At 34.3% G+C, this 25,835-nt stretch overlaps 1 protein-coding gene across 1 annotated transcript; it reads right to left on the reverse strand.

Moving 5' to 3' along the window:
• Positions 1 to 19,196: 19,196 nt before the first annotated feature.
• On the reverse strand, positions 19,197 to 20,405 carry LOC110712922. Its single transcript, XM_021891387.1, has one exon. The coding sequence runs from the start codon at positions 20,310 to 20,312 to the stop codon at positions 19,515 to 19,517; it is 798 nt and encodes a 265-aa protein (XP_021747079.1). The 5' UTR covers positions 20,313 to 20,405; the 3' UTR covers positions 19,197 to 19,514.
• Positions 20,406 to 25,835: the final 5,430 nt, after the last annotated feature.

Raw genomic sequence — 25,835 nt, forward strand, 5'->3', positions numbered from 1 at the left:
TTAAATAAAAAAGTTAAAAAACCAAATATTTTCAGAATTAAGTTTTCAGAAAATAAAACTTACAGAAATAAGAAAAAAAAGGATTTTGAAAAGTCATCATTACTAATTGCATTGATTCGCGCGGAACGTCGTTTACTGCACCAAAACATCTTACTTCACTTTACGTCACAATTAATACATAAACCCATTTTTTCATCTTTAATTTCATATTTGGATTCCTTTAGAATTTCCTTCATTTCCATTGATTGATCTCCTAAATTTCTCCAAAATTAAATAAGCGTTTATTTTCTTAACAACAATTGCTGACAAAAACATTGCTTCCAAATGTGAGGAGGAAGAAAGGTACATACAAAGAAGGGTCAAGTACCTTGAAGCGGAATTGAAATGGATGGACAGTCGTCGTGCAGAGAAGGAAAGCCAACTACAAGAAATGCAACATTGACTAGAAGAGTGCAGAGTGAGAAAGAGGAAGTTGGAATTTTGTGAGTGTTCTGATGGAAGGGTTTCGAAAACTCAGAGAACAGAGGAATATGGAGAGGAGAATGACAAAGCTCCAACAGAAGTACAAGGGGTGAGTGCACCGGCGGAAGGAGAAGACGGTGACAACGCTGACGCTGAAGAAGGGGCGAAAGAAGATGGGGGGGAACCGGAGAGGAAGATGAAGGGGAAGATGAAGAGGAAGAGGAAGAGTCAGACACTGAGTCTCATGATGATGATGATGATGATGATGATGGTGCTGATGATGCTGCAGCACTTCAGGATCCTTTCCATGGCATGGCTCCCAACTTTGACGAGCCATCTGGTCCAGAATCCTCTGACGTCCCTCCCTATGATTCTGGTTCCGGAACAGAGCCCTCATCTTCTTCGTCTTCAAGCAACTTCGACCAGGTTCGCTCTCCCCGAAACTACTACAACATGGTTTAACCCTCGTGTCTGTCATGATGAATTGGTTTGTCACAGGTTTCTGCTGTTAAAACAATCTATCTTTTATTTACTTGTTTATATCAGTAACTTTTGTTTTTGTTTAACTGTAAATGTTTTGGTTTTTTTAGAACACACAATATCAGTACGTATGGGGTAAATTTAAATGCTATGCTTTTGATGTTATGCTTTTGATGTGAAAAATATGCATGATTTCAATTGTTTTATTTTGATCTTGTTTAGTTAAATTGATGATGATCATATAATTTCATGATGTGAATTGTTGATGCTATACGTAGGTAATTTTATATCTCTGAATAGGAGGTATATGGTATGATTATGGAATTGATGATCATATCTCTGTGTTTGTTCTATTCAGTTTGGTCTGCTTGTAGATTTTGTTTCAAATTAGTTACCGTATTTGGGTATACTGTGTTGGAATGATATTACCATGTTTGGGTACTCTGTTTCAAGTTGCTAGTAATGGCGCTATTGCCATATATATAAAAACTCCCGCCACCTTGTAATAACATTTGATAGTCAATTAACAAGTACCATTTACTCTTGTAAGGATACCACTATTGCACTTTAAAAATCCAACTAAAAGTTTTTAGGGTACCACTACATCAATGAACCTGATCTTAAATATGTTCTTTAAAGTCTAGATCATAAATATGTTCCTTACACTCGAGATTGATTATATCTTTATCACTACACATGGCTCTATTTTTACCATATGTGTCCTTTGTTACCTGTAAGGTCAAATTAAGACTCTTTAAAGTAAACCCATTTGCCTAAACACTGAGAAGATAAATGTTTTTGTGTAGGTGTGACAATAAACGTTTTTGTGTAGATGTGACCTAATTTAAGACTCTTTAAAATGAACCCATGTATCTAATTCCACTTGCCTTTTGTGTAGGTGTGAGCTAAACGTATCTAATTAATCCAATCCAAGTTGGATTCTTCAACCTTGAACTTCAGGTGTGACCTAAATTTTCCTTTTTGTGTAGGTTAATTAGCCTTTATGTGTAAATGGGTATATGCCTTTATGTGTAGGATATACTAATGACATTACTAAGGGTTCTACCAAGTACAAACAATATACTACTGACACAACAAAGGGAATCATGAAACAATTTTAGAGTACCAAAGAGGGTATAAGTAATATATCAAAGGGGGTATAAGTAAGGATGAACCATATATCAAAGGGGGTATAAGTACACACGATAAAGGTTTCAAATAGGTATTACTCATTTCTACACAACTAAGCAATATGTATGCTTTAAGGGTTATAAGGCTTACTTCCCAACCTGTACTTGTGATTGTGATATTACAGTTTGTTTAAGTACCAGTGAAACTAGTTAGGGTTCCACTACATCATCAGTGAAACCACTGTATGTTACTAAGGGAACCATAAACTAATTTCAGGCTACCACAATTTATAATTCCTCCTTCCATTGATATGTTAGTCGCAGAAATCTTGTGTCTAATTTAATTATTAGCCTTAGTTGTAGACTTGTCTATATCTAGTTTTAATTGCACTAACCGTAGTTATAGTTCCTCTACATTAATAGAGGAATCATGGTTAGTTCTAACCGAACCCTTCTACACTATATTTGAGGAAAAACAAGGAAATTACTTGCCTAAACTGACACATTCATTATGCACATTATCTATTCAAATTAAGGTAATCAAAGAAAAATTCATTGGATTTAACGAATTAGCCTTATTAGTTAATCAAAGACACATTCATAGGATTTCCACTTATTTCTAATTAAATTTTTTTTACATTGATAAGTGAAAGGGATACAACAAGGCTAATATGTTACACACTACAAAAGTTTTAACGATTTATCCTTTGCAATTCAATTCTGTCAACCCTTAAAGTACAGTACAAGGCCAACCACCGAAATAGTTAGAGACAGCTTCACAATTTTGATCAACAATTGCTCCAATACATCAACCCTATGACATAAATTATGAAATTCACTATTGTTCAGACTCCGAATGAGATCTTCATCCCGTGCCCATTGCCAGAAATTGCATGATCTACATTTGTAGTACGGCCTCCTAGGGTTAGCTTCCGAAAGAGAAATTCGAAATTCAGTTAAAGCATCCCCTCCACAATTGCATCTCTTCCCAGCAACCCAAATTATGTCAGTGCTTGAGTTTTGAAATCTGCTTCCCCTACCAACAGATGCAGAATTAGTACTCATAATTAGGCTGAAGTTATGGTTATTGAAGTGTTTATTTCTAAACCCTTTTTTGATAGGCTTTGTTCTGTTTTTTGTTTTAATTTGTTTATTGAGAGGGTTTGTTGTTCTGTTTTTTGTTTTAATTTGTTTTTTGTGAGGGTCACTGAATTGGGTTAGGATGCACTATTTATAGGGCTTTGGAAATCGGTGATTTTGGCGGAAACCCCAAAAATAAATCCCGCCCATATGAATGTTTCAAATTTGAACTAAATTTGGGAATCAAACCCTTTGATACGTCACAACGACTAAATGTAAAATTCAATCGGACGTTTACATTTTTAGGTGGAATTTACCTAATTCCATCTGTATTAGTTAATGTACATTTTTAGGTGGAATGATACACTTATTCGCCTCAGTGTGACTAAATTAAAAGTGAAATTGACATTTAATATAAAAAGTGGAACCTCAACTCATTTTACATAATTAGTCAATGAATATGTTTGAATGACACTAATAGTTTCCTAATAATAGAAGTAAGTGCCACTAAAAAACGGGAAACGGTTCTTACATTATACCCTAATTTCGCATCAACAATTATCAAGAGAAACAATTCAAGGGATTATTAAAGCACGATATGTAACATTCAATAACCCCCACTACAATTACAATAGGTTTCCCTTCAACTACTCACACATGACATTGTTGTAAGGTAATTGTCCTTTACAACCCTCCTTTACAACCCCATATCGATCATATTGATGATCACTTCTTAAACGTGCTAATGCTTTTTTTGAGTAAGGTGCTAATGCTTTTTTTGAATCAAATACAATGACATATAAAGGTGCTAATGCTTTTTTGAGTAATAGAGGGTGTGATTAATAAAGAGATCATTTTATCCCTTTTAATTCGGGTGTTATTCAACTAAGTCCACTTAGTAGTTGTTTTACAATCTCAATGGTACCCTTCGATACCTAGCTGGTACCCTAGAATGTAATTTACGTCAGTGAAAAATTTGGTGTAGATAATAGTTGTTTTTTATTATGACTGGTGAAGTTTATCCGTTTGGTGGTACCCTAGAATTGAAGTTGGCCATTTTTGTCCAATTACACACATGTATGTAGTTACAACACCAAAATGAAGGAGGTTAAAGGCTATAGGTTCAATTTGTATTAACAATCACAGTTATAATGATTCAACTGTGAAGTTAACAATTGCAATACCGTAATTTTGCATCATCAATTATCGTTAATAAAGAGAAACAATTCAAGGGATTATTAAAGCACGATATGTAACATTCAATAACCCCCACTACAATTACAATAGGTTTCCCTTCAACTACTCACACTTGACATTGGTGTAAGGTAATTGTCCTTTACAACCCTCCTTTACAACCCCATATCGATCATATTGATGATAACCTCTTAAACGTGCTAATGATTTTTTTGAGTAAGGTGCTAACGCTTTTTTGGAATCAAATAAAATGACATATAAAGGTGCTAATGCTTTTTTGAGTAATAGAGGGTGTGCTTTTTTGAGTAACCCTTATTTTTAACAAAGTAACCTTATGTTTAACATAGTAACATTTATTAAAACTTGTATAACGTTTAATATAATTGTGAACTTGAATATGACGTTATGACCCTAATTTTAGCATAGTGATCTTTTATTTTTTTATATTGACCAGTATATAAAATATTTCATTAAAAAAATTAACCTCTTATTGCCTATATATAACCATGACTTTTAATGTAACATAGTGACCTTATTTTATTATAATGACTTTTTTTTATTAATAAAACAACCATAGTTTCTCTAATATTAGTGGTCCATAATAAATTACTGTGAACAAGGTTCATTTAAGAATTTGTCTTTATTTGACCTTAGTTTTAGTTGGAATTATAATTTGACATCAACAAACTTTTCTAGGATTTTTTTTTTATTAAAAAAAACATTTCTAAGATTATGAATTTACATGGAGGATTATGAATTTGCTTTGAAAATACGGAGTAATTCCTATATTGATATATGCCATGATTTTACATAGGGGAAAGGCCTTTTATGCAAACTTTCGAAGATAAGTCGAAGAAAAGAAGAGCTTATCTTAAAAATAAGTCACGTGGATCGCATGCCGAGGTTCGAACTAGTGTGTAAAGAAGCAGAAATTTTTTTGAGTCATACTTTGAAATTTTGGGAAATGTTTGGTCAAGTGTTCCCATCTTCGATCAACTACTTCTTACCAAAAGTTTTTTTTTTTTTTTTTCTTTTCATTCTCGTCAACTCTAGATCTCACTGGAAACTTCACCTTTGAAATTGAAATTAACATTTAATTTACAAACTAATATTTGGTCTTTAGCGAACGTGAAACGCCGCAATATCACCTGTGATGCACATTACTATACTCTCATTTGTCATTCTAGTATTCTACATACGTGACTCGGTTCATTTTACTAATACTTACGTTAGTAAGTTACTGGTATTGTTGTTAAAGTTGATGTTTTAATTGCTACTTTTTTATGTTGTTACTCAAACACAATCAATGGCTACTTTTTGTATTGTTACTCTAACAAGAGAACGTAAAATTAAAATACAACTTGAAAGTTGTGTTTTACTTTTTTTTTATGAGTTATAATTAGCACTGTTAAAACGGTTTGACAGTTCGGTTTCGGTTCGGTTTATAATCGGTTCGGTTTGGAATCGGTTTAATTGTCTCACGGGTCGATTTTGGTTCGGTTTAAATAGTTATCGGTTCGATTCAGTTTCGGTTTATTCTTAAGCGGTTTTAATTCGCTTCGGGTTGTAAACGGTCCGGGCAGTAAACGGTTCGGTGCAGACGGGTTGCGATTTGTTAACGGTGCGGTGTAAACGGTTTTTATCCCGGTTCAAATAGTTTCAGGTTGGGAATGGTTTGGGGTTAGAAACAATTCGGTTCTTTTTTGGTTCAGTTTATAAATGGTTCGGTTCTTTTTCGGTTCAGTTTTTAACTGGTTCGGTTCTTTTTCGGTTCAGTTTATAACTGGTTCGGTTCTTCGATGGTTTAACCACTTTAACGTTATTCATATCGGTTCCATTTCAAGTTTACTAAATTACGGTTCGGGTCGGTTTTCGGTTTCAAAAAATAAATTGTTTATCGAGTTGTTTGGATTCGGGCAGTTAAATGGTTTTGATTTGAAATTTGATAATACTTGCTAACCTTTTGCGTTCACAAGTTTTATATAAAGTCGCGAATCATTTCATATTTACTTATTTAGGCATCATATTATAAACAAATTCTCATTGATTTTATAAATACATATTATGTTCTGTTTCAAGTTTAGTCATACTGATCTTACTAGTTTATTACGAAGTAGATTATAAGAGTTAGTGTATTAATGTATTATTGTTTGTCAATTAGGTTATTATATGCTTCTTATTTAATCATTTATATACTACGCATAGTATCATAATCATGATTTGATGAGTTCTTGTGAAATGGAAATTTGCAATTTGGTAATTCGATACTTGATTAGTCAACAAGACTGATAATTATGACTCGTTTATCATTATATATTTTCATGAAATTATGAAGATATTACAAAGTGCTTTGATTTGTATAATGAAAGAAAATACTAATGACTAATTAACAAGGTAATATTGATTAGTTCAATCGATCATATGTACACATTATTAACACATTGCATCTAACCATCTCATAGTTAAATATTCGTATCATCGTTATTCGTATGTATTAGTACAAAGTTATAGACTCATTAGTGATCTTTTTAATTTTATCTATTTATACATTTTATTAATATAACCTTTTTTTATTAATTTTATCTATTTATACATTTTATTAATATAACGTTTTTATAATTTTTACGTGTATGAAAATAAAGATATACTAGTAGATGTTTTAATACGTGTCTTGGGCACTGATCCCGATCAAATAGGGCAAAAAAATACTAAAGAATTGAGGGAATAATATTTTTGTAGATGAATGTATAACACACAAACACACACGGATCACCACTCTCAACCATAGATTAAAAAATCAATGGTTAGATTTTTTCTCCCACAACACACACGGATCGCCACTCTCAACCATAGATTAAAAAAACAATGGTTAGATTCTTTCTCCACAACACACACAGATCACCATTCTGAACCATAGATTAAAAAATCAATGGTTAGATTTACATGAAACCCTTTTGAAACCCTTTCACTCTCACTCTCACTTTACCACTCACGGTCTCACGGCGCCTCTCATTCTCACGGGCTCAGCGCCACTTGTCTCCCTCATACATTCATTCACGGCGGACCTTGAAGCTGTCCTGATTCTGCCTCTCTCTCATCGGTGTTTGCTGCCCTAAATCTCCAAATTCAGGTAACTTGAGCTTGATATAATTTTGAATGAATTTGTGTGATAAGCTCTAAACATTTACAATATTCAGCGATCCCATGATATATTGTTTGAATTTGGATGTTTTTGCTTTTCTTTGGAAATAATGGTGGCATTCATAATCAGAAATCTTTCGCAAGACATGGAGATTGAACTTTCTAAATTAATGTTGATAATAAGCGAGTTATGTTGGTTCCATTATACTGAAATTTACAAATTATCAGGGCTATTCTCAATTGTATTTATCGTGGAATATTTTCAATAGTCAAATTATAGTTGAAACTGAATTAAAACATAGCCTAATAGTATATTCATGTCACTAGCACACTCCCATCTTTATTTCATTATTACTCATAGAATCAATGTAATCATATGCTTAATAGTCTCTGTGAATTAATTTTATTTATTACGCCTTCAGCCAAGCCTTGGTACTTAATATTACAAGCTTTTTGTTCATTTGGTTTCATCACCTCAAATGTATACATGACTAGAGCCAGTAGTGTTGCTAATAGTTTGAGGCAAGGCCTGAGCCTGCTTGTTTTGCTCTTGTTTGTGAACACTGATTATCCTTAATGAATGATTTGCCTTGCTATTTAAAAAAAAAAATATTCTAAGATTTATAATATTTAATCCATAATTATATTCCCGTAAAAAAAAATCCATTTAATTATATAAAAAAGTTTGTTAACGGTTCAATTTAGAAGCGGTTTGGTTCATAAACGGTTCGGTTTATAACCAGTTCGGTTTGCAATCAGTTCGGTTTTTAAATGATTCAGCGCAAATGGGTAGCAGTTTGCTAACGGTTCGGTGTAAGCAGTTTTTTTGCCAGTTTAAACGGTTTCGGGTTGGAACCGGTTTCGGGTTAAATACGATTCAGTTCTTTTTCGGTTCGGTTTTATTTCAGTTCGGTTTATATTTTGTTCGGTTTGTTAACGGGTTCGGTTCTAATACGGTTTAACATTATTCGGGTCGATTCGATTTCGGGTTTACTAAAATACGGTCTGGACGGTTTTCGGTTTTTAATCGGTTCAGTTCTCATTTGGGTCGGTTGGTTTCGGGCAGTTAAACGGTTTCGGTTTGAAATTTGACAGCACTAGTTATAATCTCTTATTGTAGCTACGGAAAAAATCAGGGAAAAGTTGAAATGAGATCCATGCACTGATACATCATACATGCAACTATTTTGCTTTGAAAATGAGAAAAATAAAGAATGGTAAGGAGAAGAACCCTGACCGAACCTTAACTCTCACGGTTTTTTGTTGGTCCGGCATTTACAGGTTAGACATATTGAGAATGAGGGGGAAGAGTAAGGGATCCCCACCCTCAAAGTGTCTTTAGTAAAGATTAAACCCCTGACCTTAAGATTGGAAAGTGTAATATTTTTCACTAAACCAAGCTTTGGTAAAGTAAGGTTGTAGTTATGTTGTAAAAGATCGTCATAAAAGAAATAACGTAAAATAAGTAGAAATTTTAAAAATGTATCAATAATTTTAAAAACTCAATTTTGCTGACAAGCTAAGGGTGTTGATAAATCATTCAAGTGCATTATTTGGTTTTTAAAAAAAAAAAAAATTAATGTAGAGTAAGGACCAATTTTTTTCAGCTTAATTTTAATTTAGTTCCTAATTTTCTTCACTCATAAACAATTAAGTTCAATTCACTTCTTAATTTCCTTCTCTTTTAAACAATTCTGTTCAGTTCAACTCAATTCAGTAAATTAAAATAGCCCATAAGTCTTCAATACTACATATATTTGTACTTCAATCTTATTTACTTCAAGTTGTGACGTTGTCGAAGCATAATTGTAAATAACCTTCCATATCTTTGATGCTTTAATAGATAAGTAACAATATAAGATTTAATATTGTAAATATATTTATAGTTCTATGTATGTATTAAGGCGAATATAACAAAATCCAACATAACTATATTTTGTCTAGAATTTCAAATATAAGAATATGAATAGGGCAAGTTTTCTAATCTATTAACTATTACTAAAATAAAACGTTGATGATGTCATCAATTTTTTTAAAGCGCTTGCATATCAAGCTCTCATAAAAAAATTTCCTCCAAATTTTACCTATGATGTCATTATTTTTTATTTTTTATTTTTTTGTGTCTTTTCTAGCTAGAAACTAGGACCAATGAGGTATGAAATTTGAATTTGACATCAATATTGTTGTATATACTCTACACTACTTTTGGATATTCATAATACAACAATATTAAATAGATATTGGTAGCTAATTATACACTTTTTTTTTTTGAGCAAATTAATACACATTTTTTTTAATTTTTTTAATAGTAAATACTCATTTATTTAGCTTCCACTCTAAACGTATAAGCTTAATGAATTATACATTTATACAACATTAATGTATTTAAGCTAACCATCATTTTAGTATATTTTTAATAACATACTAAATATTACATTATGATGCAGCATTTATAACTATTTTTTTTCAGTACATGTTTTTTTTTTTTAAAAAAAATATTTATGTAACATTTTTTTTTAAATAACGAGCCAAATCATATAAGAAAGTTATCAACAACAAAAGATAAAAAAATATATAGAAAAATTATTAATCAACCAACGTGCAACGCACAGGTACTAATCTAGTGTTCAATTAAAAGAATATTTAACCACCAAAAAAAAAAAAAAAAAAAAAAAAAAAAAAAAAAAAAAAAAAACAAAAAACCTAAAAGAATAGAAGAAGTACTAAAGTCTTTTACTCCATTTTTTTTAAACAAATCTTATCCGATTATCCCTTTTTGTATACATATTCTACTCAGATCAATTCTATTATTGGCAACCTTGTATTGCCATTTTTACATCACTTGCTTACAATACCTGCACGGCTACACATTTTCACTAAAATAGAAAAATTGGTGTGCGCTAGAGTTAGATAACTATATATGAATGATTAACAAAGCAATATACTCAATTACACAATTAAGAAGATTTTTTTTGGGGCCGGCAACAACATTTTGTCTAGTTTACACTAATAAGTGTAATGTTTATTTTTTAGTGTAGGACCATATCCAAAAAAATTACTATTTCTAAAAATAAAGCTCAATAAATCCCAAGATTCCCAACACAATGAACGAGTTCCCTCCATAGTCCATACTACGACCATACCTAAAATATTATTGCTACAAAATTAAAGATACTCCTCACCAAGAAACCTACATATAGTATTCAAATTACTTCTTATAAAAAATTATTAATGTAAACTTAATGTAAAGTCATACGGAGTGTATTTTTTACGCGTTCAACCCATGGACTTGATAGTATCATTGATCAATCTTTCATCATTGTTTAGGCCTAGGTCATGTTTTAAACCCAACGTATTTGAAATGACGAAATATCACTCCATGATCCAGCTCTTTTTTGGTCATTACAATGTACGAATTTTTCCTAATCTGTCAAGTAAAGTACAACTCTGTCACCTAAAAAGTACATCTACAATGTACGAATTTATCCTAATCTCTCTCTACTTTCTCTCTCTTAAAGTGTGATTCGTTGAGTTAAGCATCGGAGGGCTTTCCCGGGTCATACCCTCGAAGCAGCTAACCTTCTCTTTCTTGTAGGCCGAGGCCGAGCCCTCGGACGTCTGCTAAGGGATTTTTAGACTAGGAAAAATTGCTCCCATTAATCTGAACTTTGCCTCATCCGCCGAAATTAATCCCAACTTCAGTTTATTATCTATCACTCCCAACTTTGGGGGGTATTAATTTTCGTTGCACCCAACAAGTCATCCAACCTGATGTAGCAGGTTACCTATACACGTGTCAATACGTGATAGGTCCAAAAAAAATAAAAAAAAAGAAAAAAAATTAAAACAAAAATTAAAAAAAAAAAAAAAAACCTACCAAACCCAGCCCCTTACCCTTTCCCGGAAAACACAACACCCCCGCCCCCACCCCCACCGCCGGAAAATCGGCCCCTTCCCCGAAAACCCCTCCCTCGCCATCGGAAACCGCCGCCCAGCCACCCCTTCCCTTCCCCCACCCCCGAAAACCCCTCCCCCACCCCTTCCCTTCCCCAAATCCCGCCCAGCCCTGAACGAAATTAGCCACCGCTAACGAACTCGGCCACGAACGACCGATTTTCGGTTAAAACCAACCATTCAACTCGAAATTCGGCCGATTTCGGCTGTTTTCGGCCATTTCGATGGTCTTTTTCAGGGAGAAGTAGTGCGGCGTTTTATGGTGTTTGTTTTCAGCGGCCGATTTTTAAGGGAAATGGGAGGGTGGTCGGGCATCGCCGCCACTAGGAGAGGGGAAGGATGACTGGGCGGCGACCGGTGCTCGAGGGAAACGGTGTTCGTTGGTTGGTCGTGGGTTGCTGCGGGGTGGTCGTTGGTGGCAACGGGCTGCTATGGGGTGGCTGGGTTTGCTTTTAGGATTTTTTTTTTTTTTACATTTTTCTTTTCTTTTTTTTTCTTTTTTTCAATCAATTACATAATGACACGTGTGCAAAAAAAATTAATTCACACATGTTTACCTGGTTGACCGGTTGCAAGTCATTTGGGTGCAACGAAAATTAATACCCCCAAAAGTTGGAAGTGATAGATAATAAACTGAAGTTGGGATTAATTTCGGCGGATGAGGCAAAGTTCAGATTAATGGGAGCAATTTTTCCTTTAGACATTGACTCTAGGACATTTTTATATACCCGAAATATTCTAACACGCTTAGGAGGAGTCTGTTTCCAGAAACAATCATCATTATTTAAACATTAAGTCTTACGCAAATAAACAAACTTTGAATCTGATGATGGAGTGATGAACAATGGGCTTAGCTAATAAATCATTAAAATTTAGTTTATTATTGCATAGACATACAATGCAACTCTTAGTCTCTTACGTAGTTACGTTGATAAACATAGTTTGGTAAAGTAGGCATAAAAGACAACAACATTGACATAATCTAATCTCAATTATTTTTTTATCAAAAAACTCTTTAGGAATCTTCGTTCCAACTTATTTTATAGTACTTAAAAGCTTTTCTAGTCTTATTTTCTCACTTTATTTAAAAATACAAATTAATTTAGTCAGTTGATTGGTTCATTAGGTTGTAGTACAATAGGATTCACATGAACTATATTAACAAAGGAAAACAAAAAAAAAAACAAAAAAAACAAAAAAAAATATTAAAGGACAAAACATCACTTAATTTACATATTTTTACAATCAAGATCGATCGATAAGCAGTAAAGAGCACATACAAGATAACAAATACGAGTATATGTACAACCTCGACTTTTGATTTATCTAATGCTTATTAAATTTAGGAAAATTTGCAAATTACCACCCAAAAAAAGTATCAATTTCTAAATAACCACCCAATTAAAATTTTATTTTAAATTACCACCCACTAAAATAATTTTTTATGCAGATTACCACCTTTTTCAATTTTCCGTTTGATTTCAGGTGAGTGGGGCCCACATTCGTTATTTCCCTCCTAAATTTTTTTATTTTCTTTCGAGTTCACATTGTAAGCTATTCTTCTCTCAATTTTCTCATTCAATTCTCTCTGCAAATTCACCTAACTCCATAAATTCTGACCCGATCTTCAAATTTAGATCCTAAATTGTAGATTAAAACCCTAAATTAGTTTAAGTTGAGAGAAAAATTTGCTCCTGTGTAATTGGGGTTTAACTTGAAGGTTGTTTGCGAAAATCACTATTGTTGGGCGTCTGTTGGGGACCACGTGCTGAGTTCATTGACCTGACAATTGCTTGCTGTCAATGGCGACGTCAGAGGTTAGCAATTTAGTTCCTTGTCTTTAATTTTGTAAGTTGTTGGTTGGTGATGGTAGAATTGCAATTTTGTTGAAAGTTAGGGTTTAATTTGTACTTTGTTGAATTATTTAATACATTTCAGTTATTGTTTAATTGTTGGTTAATTGTTTAAGTATAGATGTTGGTAGGACAGTGATGTAGGGTATATGTTTATTGCTGCTATGTATGTATGTTTGGTTTAAAAAAGTCTTTATTTTTTCCTAAATCTCCTTATTTTGCTATTACATGCACAGATTGTTGGTCCTGTTCAATTAGTTGATGTTAAGGTTAGGTTAGGGGGTGTGTTTGTGAACAAAAAAATAAGGGGGAAGACTTTATGTGGCTATGAGGGTGGCTGGGAATATTGGAGGTATAAGTGTAAATTGAGTGAAATGTCAGTGGACTTGCTGAGGGAATCTTGTATTTGGGGGTTTGTGAAGCTAGACTTACATGTGCCAGACTCATGGAATATTTGGTACAAACAAAAGGGCAAGACTTGGTCAAATGGTAAAAAAATAAATTTTGAGTGAAGATGATGTAAAGGGCTTTTTGGAGACAAAGACAAAGAATGGGTTTGTTGTAGTGTATTGTACTAGCCAAGTACCCAGTATTGTACAACCCACCCAAAACAGAAAAACCAAAGCTGATAAGCCCACTGAACTTAGGAGAAGCCCTAGGTTTAAGCTGAATGTGGAAAATACAGATAAGGTTGTAGATCAGACTGAAAAGGGAGGTCCATATGAGACTGTGACAGGGAAGAAATCATCAAGGAAGAGATTGTTCTCTGAGAGTGTTAAAGGGAAGAAGAAGCAAGGGGAACAGGAAAGTAGTTCTGGGAGAAATACAGTGAAGGGAAAGGGAAAGTGTACAACCAAGGGTAGGAGGAAGAAGAAGACAGGGAGGGAGGTTGAGTTGGAAACAGAAGTTGGATCTGGCTTTTCCAGCTCTGATTGTTATGACACTGACCCTGATTGGGATATAGGGGAAGATAAGGGGTTAGATGAGGATGCTGAACTTGAAGAAAATGTGAACAACACTATTCAGAACATAATTCAAGAGGTCAACCTAAGTTTGGAGTTTGTGAAAGATAAGAGAGAGGATGAGTTGCAGAACAAGGAGTTGATCATTGAAAGTGAATTGTTGAGCAAAGAAGTTTTTTTGCAGAGAGAGTTTAGTTCTGATTTAGAGGAGTTGGATAGCCCTAAGTGTTCTGATGATGAAGAAGACAAGTACCCATGGTTTCATGCCTCAACAGACTTCAAGAAACCAATAGTCTTGGTGAAAGGACAGAAGTTTATCAACAGTAAACTGCTTAGGAGAGCATTGAGGGTTCATGCAGTTGAGAATAGATATGAATATTGGTACTTGCACAATGACAGCAGCAAGTTAACCATCCACTTCATGAGGAGATGTCAGTGTAAATGGAATGTAAAAAAGTGTAGGCTGCCTAAGTGTACTTGTGTTGGAGGGAGGAGATGCCATTTTAAGGTGGTTGCTAGGAGATCTGTCAACCAAGATTTTTGGCAGATTAAGAATGTGAATCTTAAGCATAGGTGTGTAAGGGTAAAAAGCAATCTCAATCTTACTGCTGAATTTCTAGCTGAGAAGTACATTGAGGATTGGAGAAGTGATCCAGGGTGGAAGCTAAAGGGATTCATTAGGAGGGTGTTAACTGATCTTGGCATAGAAATTACTTATAGCAAAGCTTGGATGTCAAGGGCAAGAGCAAAGCTAATGATCTATGGTTCAGCAGCACAACAGTATGCCAGAGTTTGGGACTATGGAAAGGCTCTCATGAAGTATAACCCTGGGACACAATGTAATGTTGTTATTGATGGGATTGAGAAACCTGAGCCCCCATTATTCCTTAAGATGTTTGTTTGCCTAGCTCCTTTGGCAAAGGGATTTTTGTCTGGTTGTAGACCCTTAATAGGGGTTGATGGATGTCATCTCAAGGGTCCATACCCAGGGCAGATACTTGTTGCAGTAGGGAAGGATGACAACAACAATATTTATCCCATTGCATGGGCTACCTGTGAAATAGAGAACATAGAGACATGGGTGTGGTTCCTAGAGAGCCTAATGAAGTCCTTAAAAGATGAAAATGAAGGGCTTGGGTTCACCTTTATGTTAGACAGACAAAAGGTGATGAATTACTTACTACTAATATATTATTTTTCAACCTAACATACATTCTTTTTTATGTAATGCATTACTTTTGATTTTAAAACAGGGGTTGTTAGAAGCTTTCCAGCAGGTAGTCCCTAATGCAGACACAAGGTATTGTGTCAGACACATTTGGGCCAACTTCAAGTTGCAGTTTAGTGGAGCAACATTCAAAGAGCTATTTTGGGCAGCAGCCAGGGCTACAACACAGGTATACATTCACCTCAAATTGGCTATCTGTGACTGTGAGTGTGTGAGTGAACCAGTGACTGTTTGTGAGTGTGAGTCAATGACTGAATGAGTAACTGTCACTGTCTTGTGAGTGTGAGTGAATCTTTGTGACTGTGACTGAATCTCTGTGACTGTGTGTGGCTGTTTGTTTAGCTGAATCTGTTTATGTAGGTGTGTGTGTAAGTGTGGTTGTAAATGTGTTCTTGTCCTTTTTGTAGTTTGATTTTGAAGTGGAAATGGAGTCAATAAGGTTCTTGTCTGAGGATGCATTTGAATACCTAGCTGACATCCCAGCTGAGCATTGGTCTAGACATGCTTTTAGTTCATTCCCAAAGTCAAACATGTTGCTTAACAATGTTTGTGAGACTTTCAATGCTGTGATCAAAGAAGCTAGGGATAAGCCCATATTGACTCAGATGGAGTGGCTTAGGAGGTATATGATGAAAAGAAACAATGATAAATGGGAAAGTTATGAAAAATGGAGGGAAAAGTAGTTCCATATGTAAGAAAGGCATTCCAAAGGATAGAACCAGCAGCTAGGCATTGCATTGTGCAAGTATCTAGAGGTGACACTTATGAAGTAGAGCTTAATTCTGACATAGTTAAAGTGGACCTAAGCAAAGGTACTTGCACTTGCTATCATTGGGAGCTAACTGGTATCCCTTGTGTCCATGCATATGCATGCATCATGGACAAAAGGGCAGACCCTGAAGAGTATGTGGACAGTGCTTACTTTGTGTCCACATACATGTTAGCATACAGGTATGAGGTTGCACCTATGCCTGGTCCAAACCATTGGGAGAAGGTGAAGCTAAGGGAGCCACTACCACCAGCCATCAAAGTACAGCCTGGGAGGCCTAAGAGTAAGAAAAGAAAGCTAGAATAGGGAGAAATTGTGGGGCAGAGCCAGCAAGAAGAGAAACCAGTCAAGAGAAGGGCAACATGTAAGAATTGTGGCTAGCTTGGACACTATGCTAAGACCTGCAACAACCCATCAGTGACACCAGTGGTTGTATCATCCCCTAAGAAAGAAGGTGGTAGACCACATTTGAATACTGAGTGGGTGAATGACCAAAGGAAGATGAAAGCAGAAAGGGCATCAAGAAAGGTGATTTAAAGTTAATTTATGCTAATTGTAGTGTAGGTTTTAAGTTTTTTAGCACTAAAAGTTTTTTTTTTTTTTTTTTTCAGAGTGCTGTTAGTGGTACACCTGGACCACATAGTATAGCCAGGAAGAAGTTCCCCCAGGAAGAGCATAGAAAGAAGCAGCAGCAGAGTGGTCAACAACAGAGTCAGCATCAAAATGAGCACCAGACTCAACAACAGACTCAACAGAGCCAGGCTTCAACTACAACAGCTGCCACAGCCTATGCACAAGATTCAGAAGCACCAAGAAGCAAGTTGCACACTATTAGAATGACTAGGGAATAGAGTACTTTGAAACAATCTTAGTTGAACAATGAAAAGTTTTTTTTTTTTTTAAACAATCTTAGTATTTGAACAATGTTAAGTCTTTTTTTAAGTAGTTGAACAATGATGACTGCCTTTGTTTCAATCTTTTGGATTCTGTTTTGAATTGGTGAATGACTAGTTGTTGATTGCATTGGCAAGATAATTATTTTGAATTTTGTTAATACTTTTTGTTGTTTTATTTCAATGATTATGTGATTGTGTCATTGATGCCAAAATACAAACAACTCATGCCAAAATTGATACCAAAATAACTTGTTTTATTGATACCAAAATAACTTGTTTCATTCATACTACATACAAATAACACCACAAATCATCATTTTAATCAGCACACCTCCCACTCAAACCAACTTATTAAGTACAACACTACCTAAAACTAATAACACTAAACACATAAGAACTACAATAACCAAAAGCTTGTTGTCAGAACCACCATTGCTGTGGAGCATCTTCTTCCTGTCACCATTTAGGGCCTTGCATTTCAATGTCAGAGTATCCACCTCATTGAGCAAGCATCTTCTTTGGGCAGTGAGATCATCAACCTGAACTTTGAGTGTGTTCACTTCACCCTTCATCACCTTTTTGTCAAGCACCAACTGGTTAATCACCTCTCTCTGCCACTCAGTCCCTTCACTATCAACCCATTCAAAACACTTACACCCCCTAGTTTCAGTGTTAGGGTCATAGAACTTGCAAGCCTTGAATTTCCTGCCTGGGTTAGAAGTAGTCCATGATATCAACTTTGCAAAAGGCAAGCCACAGTTGCATTTCTTCTGGTTTGTGGGAGATGTGTTATTCCAAGACATTATCAGACCTAAAATGAGCATAAAACAAGTCAGTTAAATCAACAATAACAACAACCAACCAAGTATACAACCATGCTTACTCACACCTATTCACTGTGGTGGTTGGCCACCATAATCAGGATAACCAGGGGTGGCCAAGTCCCATTTTGCTTCATCATGTACTCAAGTATACAGTCAGCCAAGAAACCAGGCTCATCTGTGCTTCCAACATGTATGGTGTAAAACTCCTGATTAGGTAATCTCCTAATCATCTTGAACAAATCTCCATCATCTTCTAAAGTCCAATACTTTCCTTTATATAAGTACTGGAATATGGGGTACAAAATGTCAATTGATCCTTCTATAGGATCATCCATATCACGAAGTTGATCTTCAAATGCTATTGCAGTATCTTGTAAGTTACTTTTGCCAATCTCATATTCAAGGTCAATAACTATAGTCAAATACTTAAACCTGAGAACCACCTTATTCTCTTCCATTTCTACCACAATAATTCCAACAACAAATAAACATAACAGCTTAAAACATGCTTCAACCAATTCTAAGAGTACTTAATTAAGTGTAAACATTGCAAACACAACTTACCCAGTACTAACAGAAATTCAATGACAAAACACCTAAATTGGGCAAACAACATGAACCCTAATTAACTAAACACTTAGTTTCCCTCAATTCGATTGGAAAATAATCCTAATTAGCGAAGAAAGTAAACCCTAATCAACAAGTTTTCCCCAATTTCAGCACAATTAGTATCTTGTAAATTTAAAAAATGTAATAGGTTACCTGATGCGAATTCACCTCTAACGATTCTTCAAGATGTTACAGCAAATACAAGGGCCTGAAATTTGAGGAATTTGGGGAAATTTTGATGTACAAATCGCAAATTAGGGTAGGAGTAATGTTTAATAGGGGAAAATCAGGGAGAAATTCAATTAGGAAGGGGATTAGCCGTTACTAGCCGTTAGGTGGGCCCCACTCACTTGAAATCAAACGGAAAATTGAAAAAGGTGGTAATCTGCATAAAAAATTATTTTAGTGGGTGGTAATTTAAAATAAAATTTTAATTGGGTGGTTATTTAGAAATTGATACTATTTTTGGGTGGTAATTTGCAAATTTTCCTTAAATTTACATTAGATTAGATTATATTCTCGATTAGCATGCTTAATTATTGGATAAGTAGATTAGATTGACTAGTTTAGAAAATCAACTTGTTACCATGCCATACAAAATTACAGACTAGTACTTGACTTATTATATTGTGAATTTGTGATTATTGTCTTTATTCACATTACGAGTGGCCATAAATAAATTACTTTTACTCTGAAATCTGAACATAACCTGAATTGGACCATATATAAAGCCACACCTACACAATAACCCATGTAATGTGTCATGTGCCCAATAGACAATATTTTAAAAGGTAAAAAAAAACCCTAATTAATACAGTAACTAGTAAAAAAAATACAACACCAAAGTAAAATACCCTAAACCCTAATAATAGTACAACAACAATAATAATAATACAGTAAAAAAAAAAACACCCTAATAGTAAAAATAATGTTCAAGCAGCTGTTGGAGTAGGATTATTCCGGTAACGTAACAGTGATTCTAACCGCTGTAACTTTAGCTGTTGTTTAAACTTGTGAATAAAATCATCCGCTTTTGAATCTACTTCTTCTTCTTCAACCCGCTTCGACGACGTCGTTTCCTTCGCCACCTCTTTTTTTACCGCAGTACTTTCATTTTTAACCGCGGTAACTTCTTTTTTCACATCAGAATTAACTTCTTTTTTCACCTTCTTTTTCTTCACCTTTGTCTCTTTAGCCTTGTCCTTTTCCACCACCTCCTTTTGATTCTCTCTCATCACGTGACCCTGACTCTGGTCACGTGCCTCCTCCTCCACCGCCTTCTGCGGTGCAGGAGAGCGAGAAAAGTTGAATGACGTCACACGGTAGAGCAGCGACGGCGCGCGAGTCATCGTCGCCGTCTGATCCGCCGCATCGGACAACGGAGGTTGCGCTTCGGAGTAAAAATTGGAGAAATTGAACGACGCAACACGGGAGAATAGCGACGGCGCGCGGACTAGCTGCGGCGGCGGCGGAACAAGCGACGCACCTTCGTAGTCGTAACGCTGATTATTCTGGTAATAATCGTACTGATTATGATGGTAATGATGTTCACTAGGTTTATTATTCATGTTGTTGCGGTTGTCGGAGTCGGAATCGGAGTCGTGTTTGGTTTGGGAGTGGTGCTTGTTGTTGGCTAAGAAGATGGTGGCGAGGACGATGTTGAGGAGGACGAAGAGAGAGGTTGGGGTTAGCCATGGTGCGATGAGTGCAGCTACTTCAGTTTCCACCATTTTTGTGTTTTTAGAGAGAGAATGAGGGGGATTTGAGATTTTGAGGAGAGAGAAAGTAGAAATGAATTGGGGAGTTACTGTAATTTGAGAGGGGGTGTTGCAACTTGCATCTATATACTCCGTCTGTAGGGTAGAGTATGGAGACTAAGAGTTGACTCGTGGAGTGTATATTTGTGGACCATATGAATAGAGGTAGGGCGTGTTCTCGTAGATTAAATTGAGCGAAATTGAAATAAATATTTTATAAGAGAAGGAAATTAGGAGCTGAACTGAAAATAAACGTATGAGAACAGGATTGTATACTCTACGTTTTTTAATATTTGCTCCACTTTTTTATTTGCGAAATTTTAAAAGAAATTTGAGAAAGTATTAAAATATAGAGAGTAGTTGAGAGAATATGAAATTAATAAATTTTTAAATAAAGAAATGAAGAAGGTATTTAAAAATGACCGAAAATAAAAATTAAAACAAATATTTAAAAACGGAGAAAGTAATAAAAATACTTGTATTTATTTTATATACGAAGTATTAGATTATGGCCATGTTCACTTCAGCTCTAATCAGTTCAGTTAAGCTTTAATCAGTTCACCTTCAAAATTCAACTGAAATGAAATATGGATGGCGGTGTTTTTGTGTTTTTAGAGAGGTGAACTGAAATGAATATTGACCCTTTGCTTAAAATGATGGCGGTTTTGATAAATATGGATGGCGGTGTTTAACACACCAAATCATATGGTGCCAACTAAACAAAAAATCAAGTTGTGTGAAATAAATACGAGGAAGTACTTTGAAACTTCAATTTGTTTAAAAAAAAAAGGAAGATACTTTGAAATTTCAATTTGGAAAAAGAATCAAATTGGATGATATAGGGAACTGAATTAAAATGATGGCGGTTTTGATAAATATGGCAGTTTGAAGGTGAACTGAACTGAAATGAGTTTGAAGGTGAACTGAAGTGAAATGAGTTTTGATAAACACAAAAACACCGCCATCCATATTTCATTTTAGTTCAATTCTCTCTCCTCAAAATCTCAAATCCCCCTCATTCTCTCTCTAAAAACACAAAAACACCGCCATCTATATTTATCAAAACCGCCATCATTTTAAGCAAAGGTCAATATTTCCTTACTAAACCCTAACCCTTTTTTCTCCCCTTTTTTGTTTCTCTCATCAAAACCACAACCACAACCACATATATAGCAACTAGTCGGGAAGAGGTGGCGGTTCAAGTGGCGATTATTGTGGATGGTAACCGGTTTTGGCCTTCGGTTACCTTGGTCAAATAGCGGTTTCTCCAACTAATCAAACTACTTTAATCCCCTGGAAAACAGTTGATGATAGTGTTAATTGGTTCATTTTCCAACGAGCCACCTCCATTTCTTGTCAACGTTCACGGTCGTATTGGCAGTTCAATGTAGATGTTGGTGGTTGATCTGATACGATGTTATGCATGGGTTGCGGTGGTCGATGAGGTGGCGTGAAATGTGTCGGTGTACGTTGTGATTGGTGGTGGTTAACTTGGTTGTGGTGGATGGATTAATGTTAGAGAAATAAAATGGGAATTTTTTTTAGTAAGGGCAAGAATATTTCTTTGCTTGAAATGATGGCGGTTTGATAATTTTTATGGCGGCATTTAGCATTTCACTTCGATTTTTGCACTCTTCCCAAACTATGCTTTGAGTAACTTAGACATGTGAAATCCAGTTTGAATCATCCCAATGAATAGTTTATTAATATTTACTTTTTATAATATAATTAGATATATTTATTGTTAAAAACGTGTATTGGCAAGCGTAATAATAGAAAAGTGTCAATTAAAAAGAGTAATTGGAGTATGTTCTCTTCGCCTTATGAAAAGTTTCCAATCTAATAAATTCATATAAGCTTACATAAGTTACGATAAAGTTCAATAAGGTCTAATAAGTTTCAATAAGTTAAATGAGGTCTAATAAGTATTATTAAGTTAAATGGTCTAATAAGTTTCAATGAGTTATAATCAAGTTTATATAATTATACTAAATAATATTTTATAATAGTAAAGTACTATACTACCTACGTTAATTTTTATGTGCAACTTTGGAATATTTTATATCTCACAAATAATACCCCAAAGTGCACATAAAAATTAACAGAGGTAGTATATATACTACAACAACAACAACAACATTCTAAGAGGTAATGACGATCTAAAATATTTGTTTAAATAATAATAATAATAATAATAGTAATAATAATAATAATATTCTAAGAGATAATGACGATCTAAAATATTTGTTTAAATAATAATTAATAATAAGTTTTAATATGGTCATATAAATTCTACTACCTCTGTTTCACATCTTTTGTAACTTTGAAGGGTGTAAGGACTCCTAGGTAAAATTTGTTTGTGAGTGTAAGATAGAAAGAGAAAAATAAACATGCATGTGATGAGGAAAGATAGAGAAAAATGACGACTTAAAAAGAAAAGAAAACATTAGTTGCAAATAATGTATAGTATCCATTTTTGGCAAAAGTTGCAAAAAGATATGAAATGGGGATAATTTAAATTTAATAAAGTCTAATAACTTTAGGTTTAATAAGATGAAGATAACACACCCTTATAAAAGTTGTAATACGAAGTAGAAGGTAAAGTGCATGGTTGGACCAGACTAACAAAATGACAAGAGTACTTGTAATTAGAGGTGTCAAAACCACACCTGACCTGATCTGATCCGAAAAATATCCAATTCAGATTTGAACTCGCATGAATATAATAATACTTCCTCACTTAACTTTAAAAATTGACCTGACTCGACCCGACCCAACCAGTAGTGAATGTAGAATATTTAGTGTGGAGGGGCACTAAATTTAAAAAATAAATAAAATTCTTATACGAGGAATTGAAACCAAGACTTACAGCACAAGTCAATGCATTATTATTTATTACTATGAAAAAGCTAAGTAAATATTATATATATATTGCATTAAAATTGTATTTAACCCAATTTACATCTTATCTAAATAAAAAAAATAAAAAAAAAATTAATTTTTAGCAGGGTCGGTGCTACCCAGGCTCCTTAATAGATCCACCCCTAGACCCAATCTCATTAGACCCAGTCTGATCATTTGAATTGATACCTCTTGAAGTATAGTAGTCGTTGGAGGAAGTGAGATAATTTGGATACTTTATTTTTTGCTGATAAAAGTGGTTGGATAGTTACATTATTGGATTCCCTTTCTTTCTTTGGTTATTTTTGTCATAGTTTTATCCTTAAGCATTAATATATGCGGAGAAGTATATACGAAGGACGGTGAATTTATATGGGTATTTAAAGTTAGTTGGAAAAGTCGACTTCAAATCTGAATAGAAAAAGAACGTTTTACACATGTACAAAATTTACCTCTATGCATTTTTGTAGGCCATTATTTTCTCACCCAAACTAAAAGCAATTTTCTTACTCGTTTTAGACTAAAGTGAGCAAATAATTTACTCTCCAACTACCTCGGTTAAATATTAGTTGTAACTTTACAATATCTCACAAATAAAAATCCAAAGTTATAATTAATATTTAACGGAGGTAGTATAACAAATCCCCCCTACACGTTGTTGGAAGTTCTTGAAGTAAAACAAAGAAGTTACGATGTTTATTCTTTTGACTGTTGGGATTTAATGGCTATTGGAATCCCTTAATTTAGCTTCCTCTTATTGCTAATTTAATGAGCATTATTGCTGATTAATGTTGTCACTTAAAGACTAGTCGTTACCCCTTTTAATGTTGATAAAAGCTAGCTCTTATTGGGGATTAATGGGTGGATGTTACACCATTTGATTAATGACCATTTTCCCCTTAATTGTTGGTTGTTTTTACTCCCTCCATTGCCTTATAAATAAACCTTATTCACCTCCGAAAGAAAACAACAATTAGCCTTCTCTCTTCTCTAAATATATCTAAACACGAATTATTTCTGTTCTATTTTCTGGGCAAGTATTGTGAGTTCCAGTCGGGTTTGTGAGTGCACATAAACTCCGGCGTCGTGTTTATCCTGGAGGGCGACCGCTTCTAGTCTATTGCACCGGGAGGTAGCACGGAATCGTCTTTTAGATCAGTGGTTCTTCACGACGCGACTATTGTCAATTGGTCTACACAACATTGAGATAAGTGTTTCCGTTTAATTTGCTTATCTACTAACAATCTAAAAGACGAATTATTGCTTCCATATTTGATTCTAGCTTGATATGTCATATTAAGTGTCTTATAAGAGTTGTGAATGTTGCATATTATTATGATATGTTTTTGTTTGGAGCAATTTTTGATACGTATGTTGTTAGACTAATGACGAAAATAATTTCTTTAATTAATTTAAATGAGTTACTGTTTTTCAAATTCCTGTAGGATATTGTAACTTCTAATTTGGTTTGATTTTGGTTTTATATGGTGGATATGGTTTAATAGACTTTGGTTTGTTTGCACATGGGTTTGTGTTTGTATGATGCGTTGAGTTGATTTTTCTCACTAATTATTTAGTGGGTTCATCTTATTGTTAATTTGGTATATCATATAGTGTGTATTGTATATGATTAGTTGTTCAACGTTGAGATAAAATTTTAGTATATGATCTGATGAGAATGGGCTGATTTTGAGACAATGATCCCTAAACTTTGGCACTCCGATTATTACACAGAACTCCGTAAACTTATCATCTAGTTAAATGATAAGGCAGGTTTGATAATTATGTTTATTATTATTATTATTAAACAATTTTGTGGTTATACTGCATACTATGTTTTGTGGAGATGTATTTTACAAATAATTGTTTATTGAGGATTGTGAATTATTGAAAAAATTTGGTAGTTGTACTGTTCGTAGTGTTTTAACACTTGTGATTAATTCGAGTATTTTAATTTTACTCATTTGTGAATATGTGACCTTACTAATATAGTAATATGGGTTATTTTTTTTATTGGCTAATAATATTATGTTGTTGTATATATGCATAACTTGTTGCATTCTTATATGATAACATGACAGAGTATTATAATGTTTCCTAAATCTCAATTTTTTTGTGGAGTTTTTGTTGATATTCTCTAATGCCTTTAATATGCTATATTTTTGAGACTTTAGGACTAGGTTCTTACTCACGGATTTTCAGGAGTGGTCCCAAAGATGACCCCCGATCAAAGGTCATCCTTTGTCGGTTTGGGCTGAAATTTTGGGAGTATGTTTGGGACACATGAGGCTTATTGTTTTCAACGGTTGGATTCTCACTAGATGCTCAAATTAGGGAGTTATGATGACATATTAAGACCCTTATTTACAACGAGGACAGTTGGACATCTCATAAAGGTCTCACACATGCCACTTGATTTAATTCAAGGGAGGTTCATTCTAAACCAAGTCTCATGTTATTATGTTTATCATCTGGTTTAATTCCTAGTAATCATCTTAACAAGTATATGCTTTTGTGGGTGTTGACAAAGTACGTTGAATGTTGATTTTGTCAATTAAATATTTGTTGAATGATTAATAGAAAGTAAAAGTTATA

Source organism: Chenopodium quinoa, unplaced genomic scaffold (assembly GCF_001683475.1).
Source record: "Chenopodium quinoa cultivar QQ74 unplaced genomic scaffold, ASM168347v1, whole genome shotgun sequence".
Classification (NCBI taxonomy): Eukaryota; Viridiplantae; Streptophyta; class Magnoliopsida; order Caryophyllales; family Amaranthaceae; genus Chenopodium; species Chenopodium quinoa.

Excerpts from the sequence above, each read along its gene's own strand:
- LOC110712922 (XM_021891387.1), bottom strand. The coding sequence starts at position 20,312 with ATGGTGGAAACTGAAGTAGCTGCACTCATCGCACCATGGCTAACCCCA.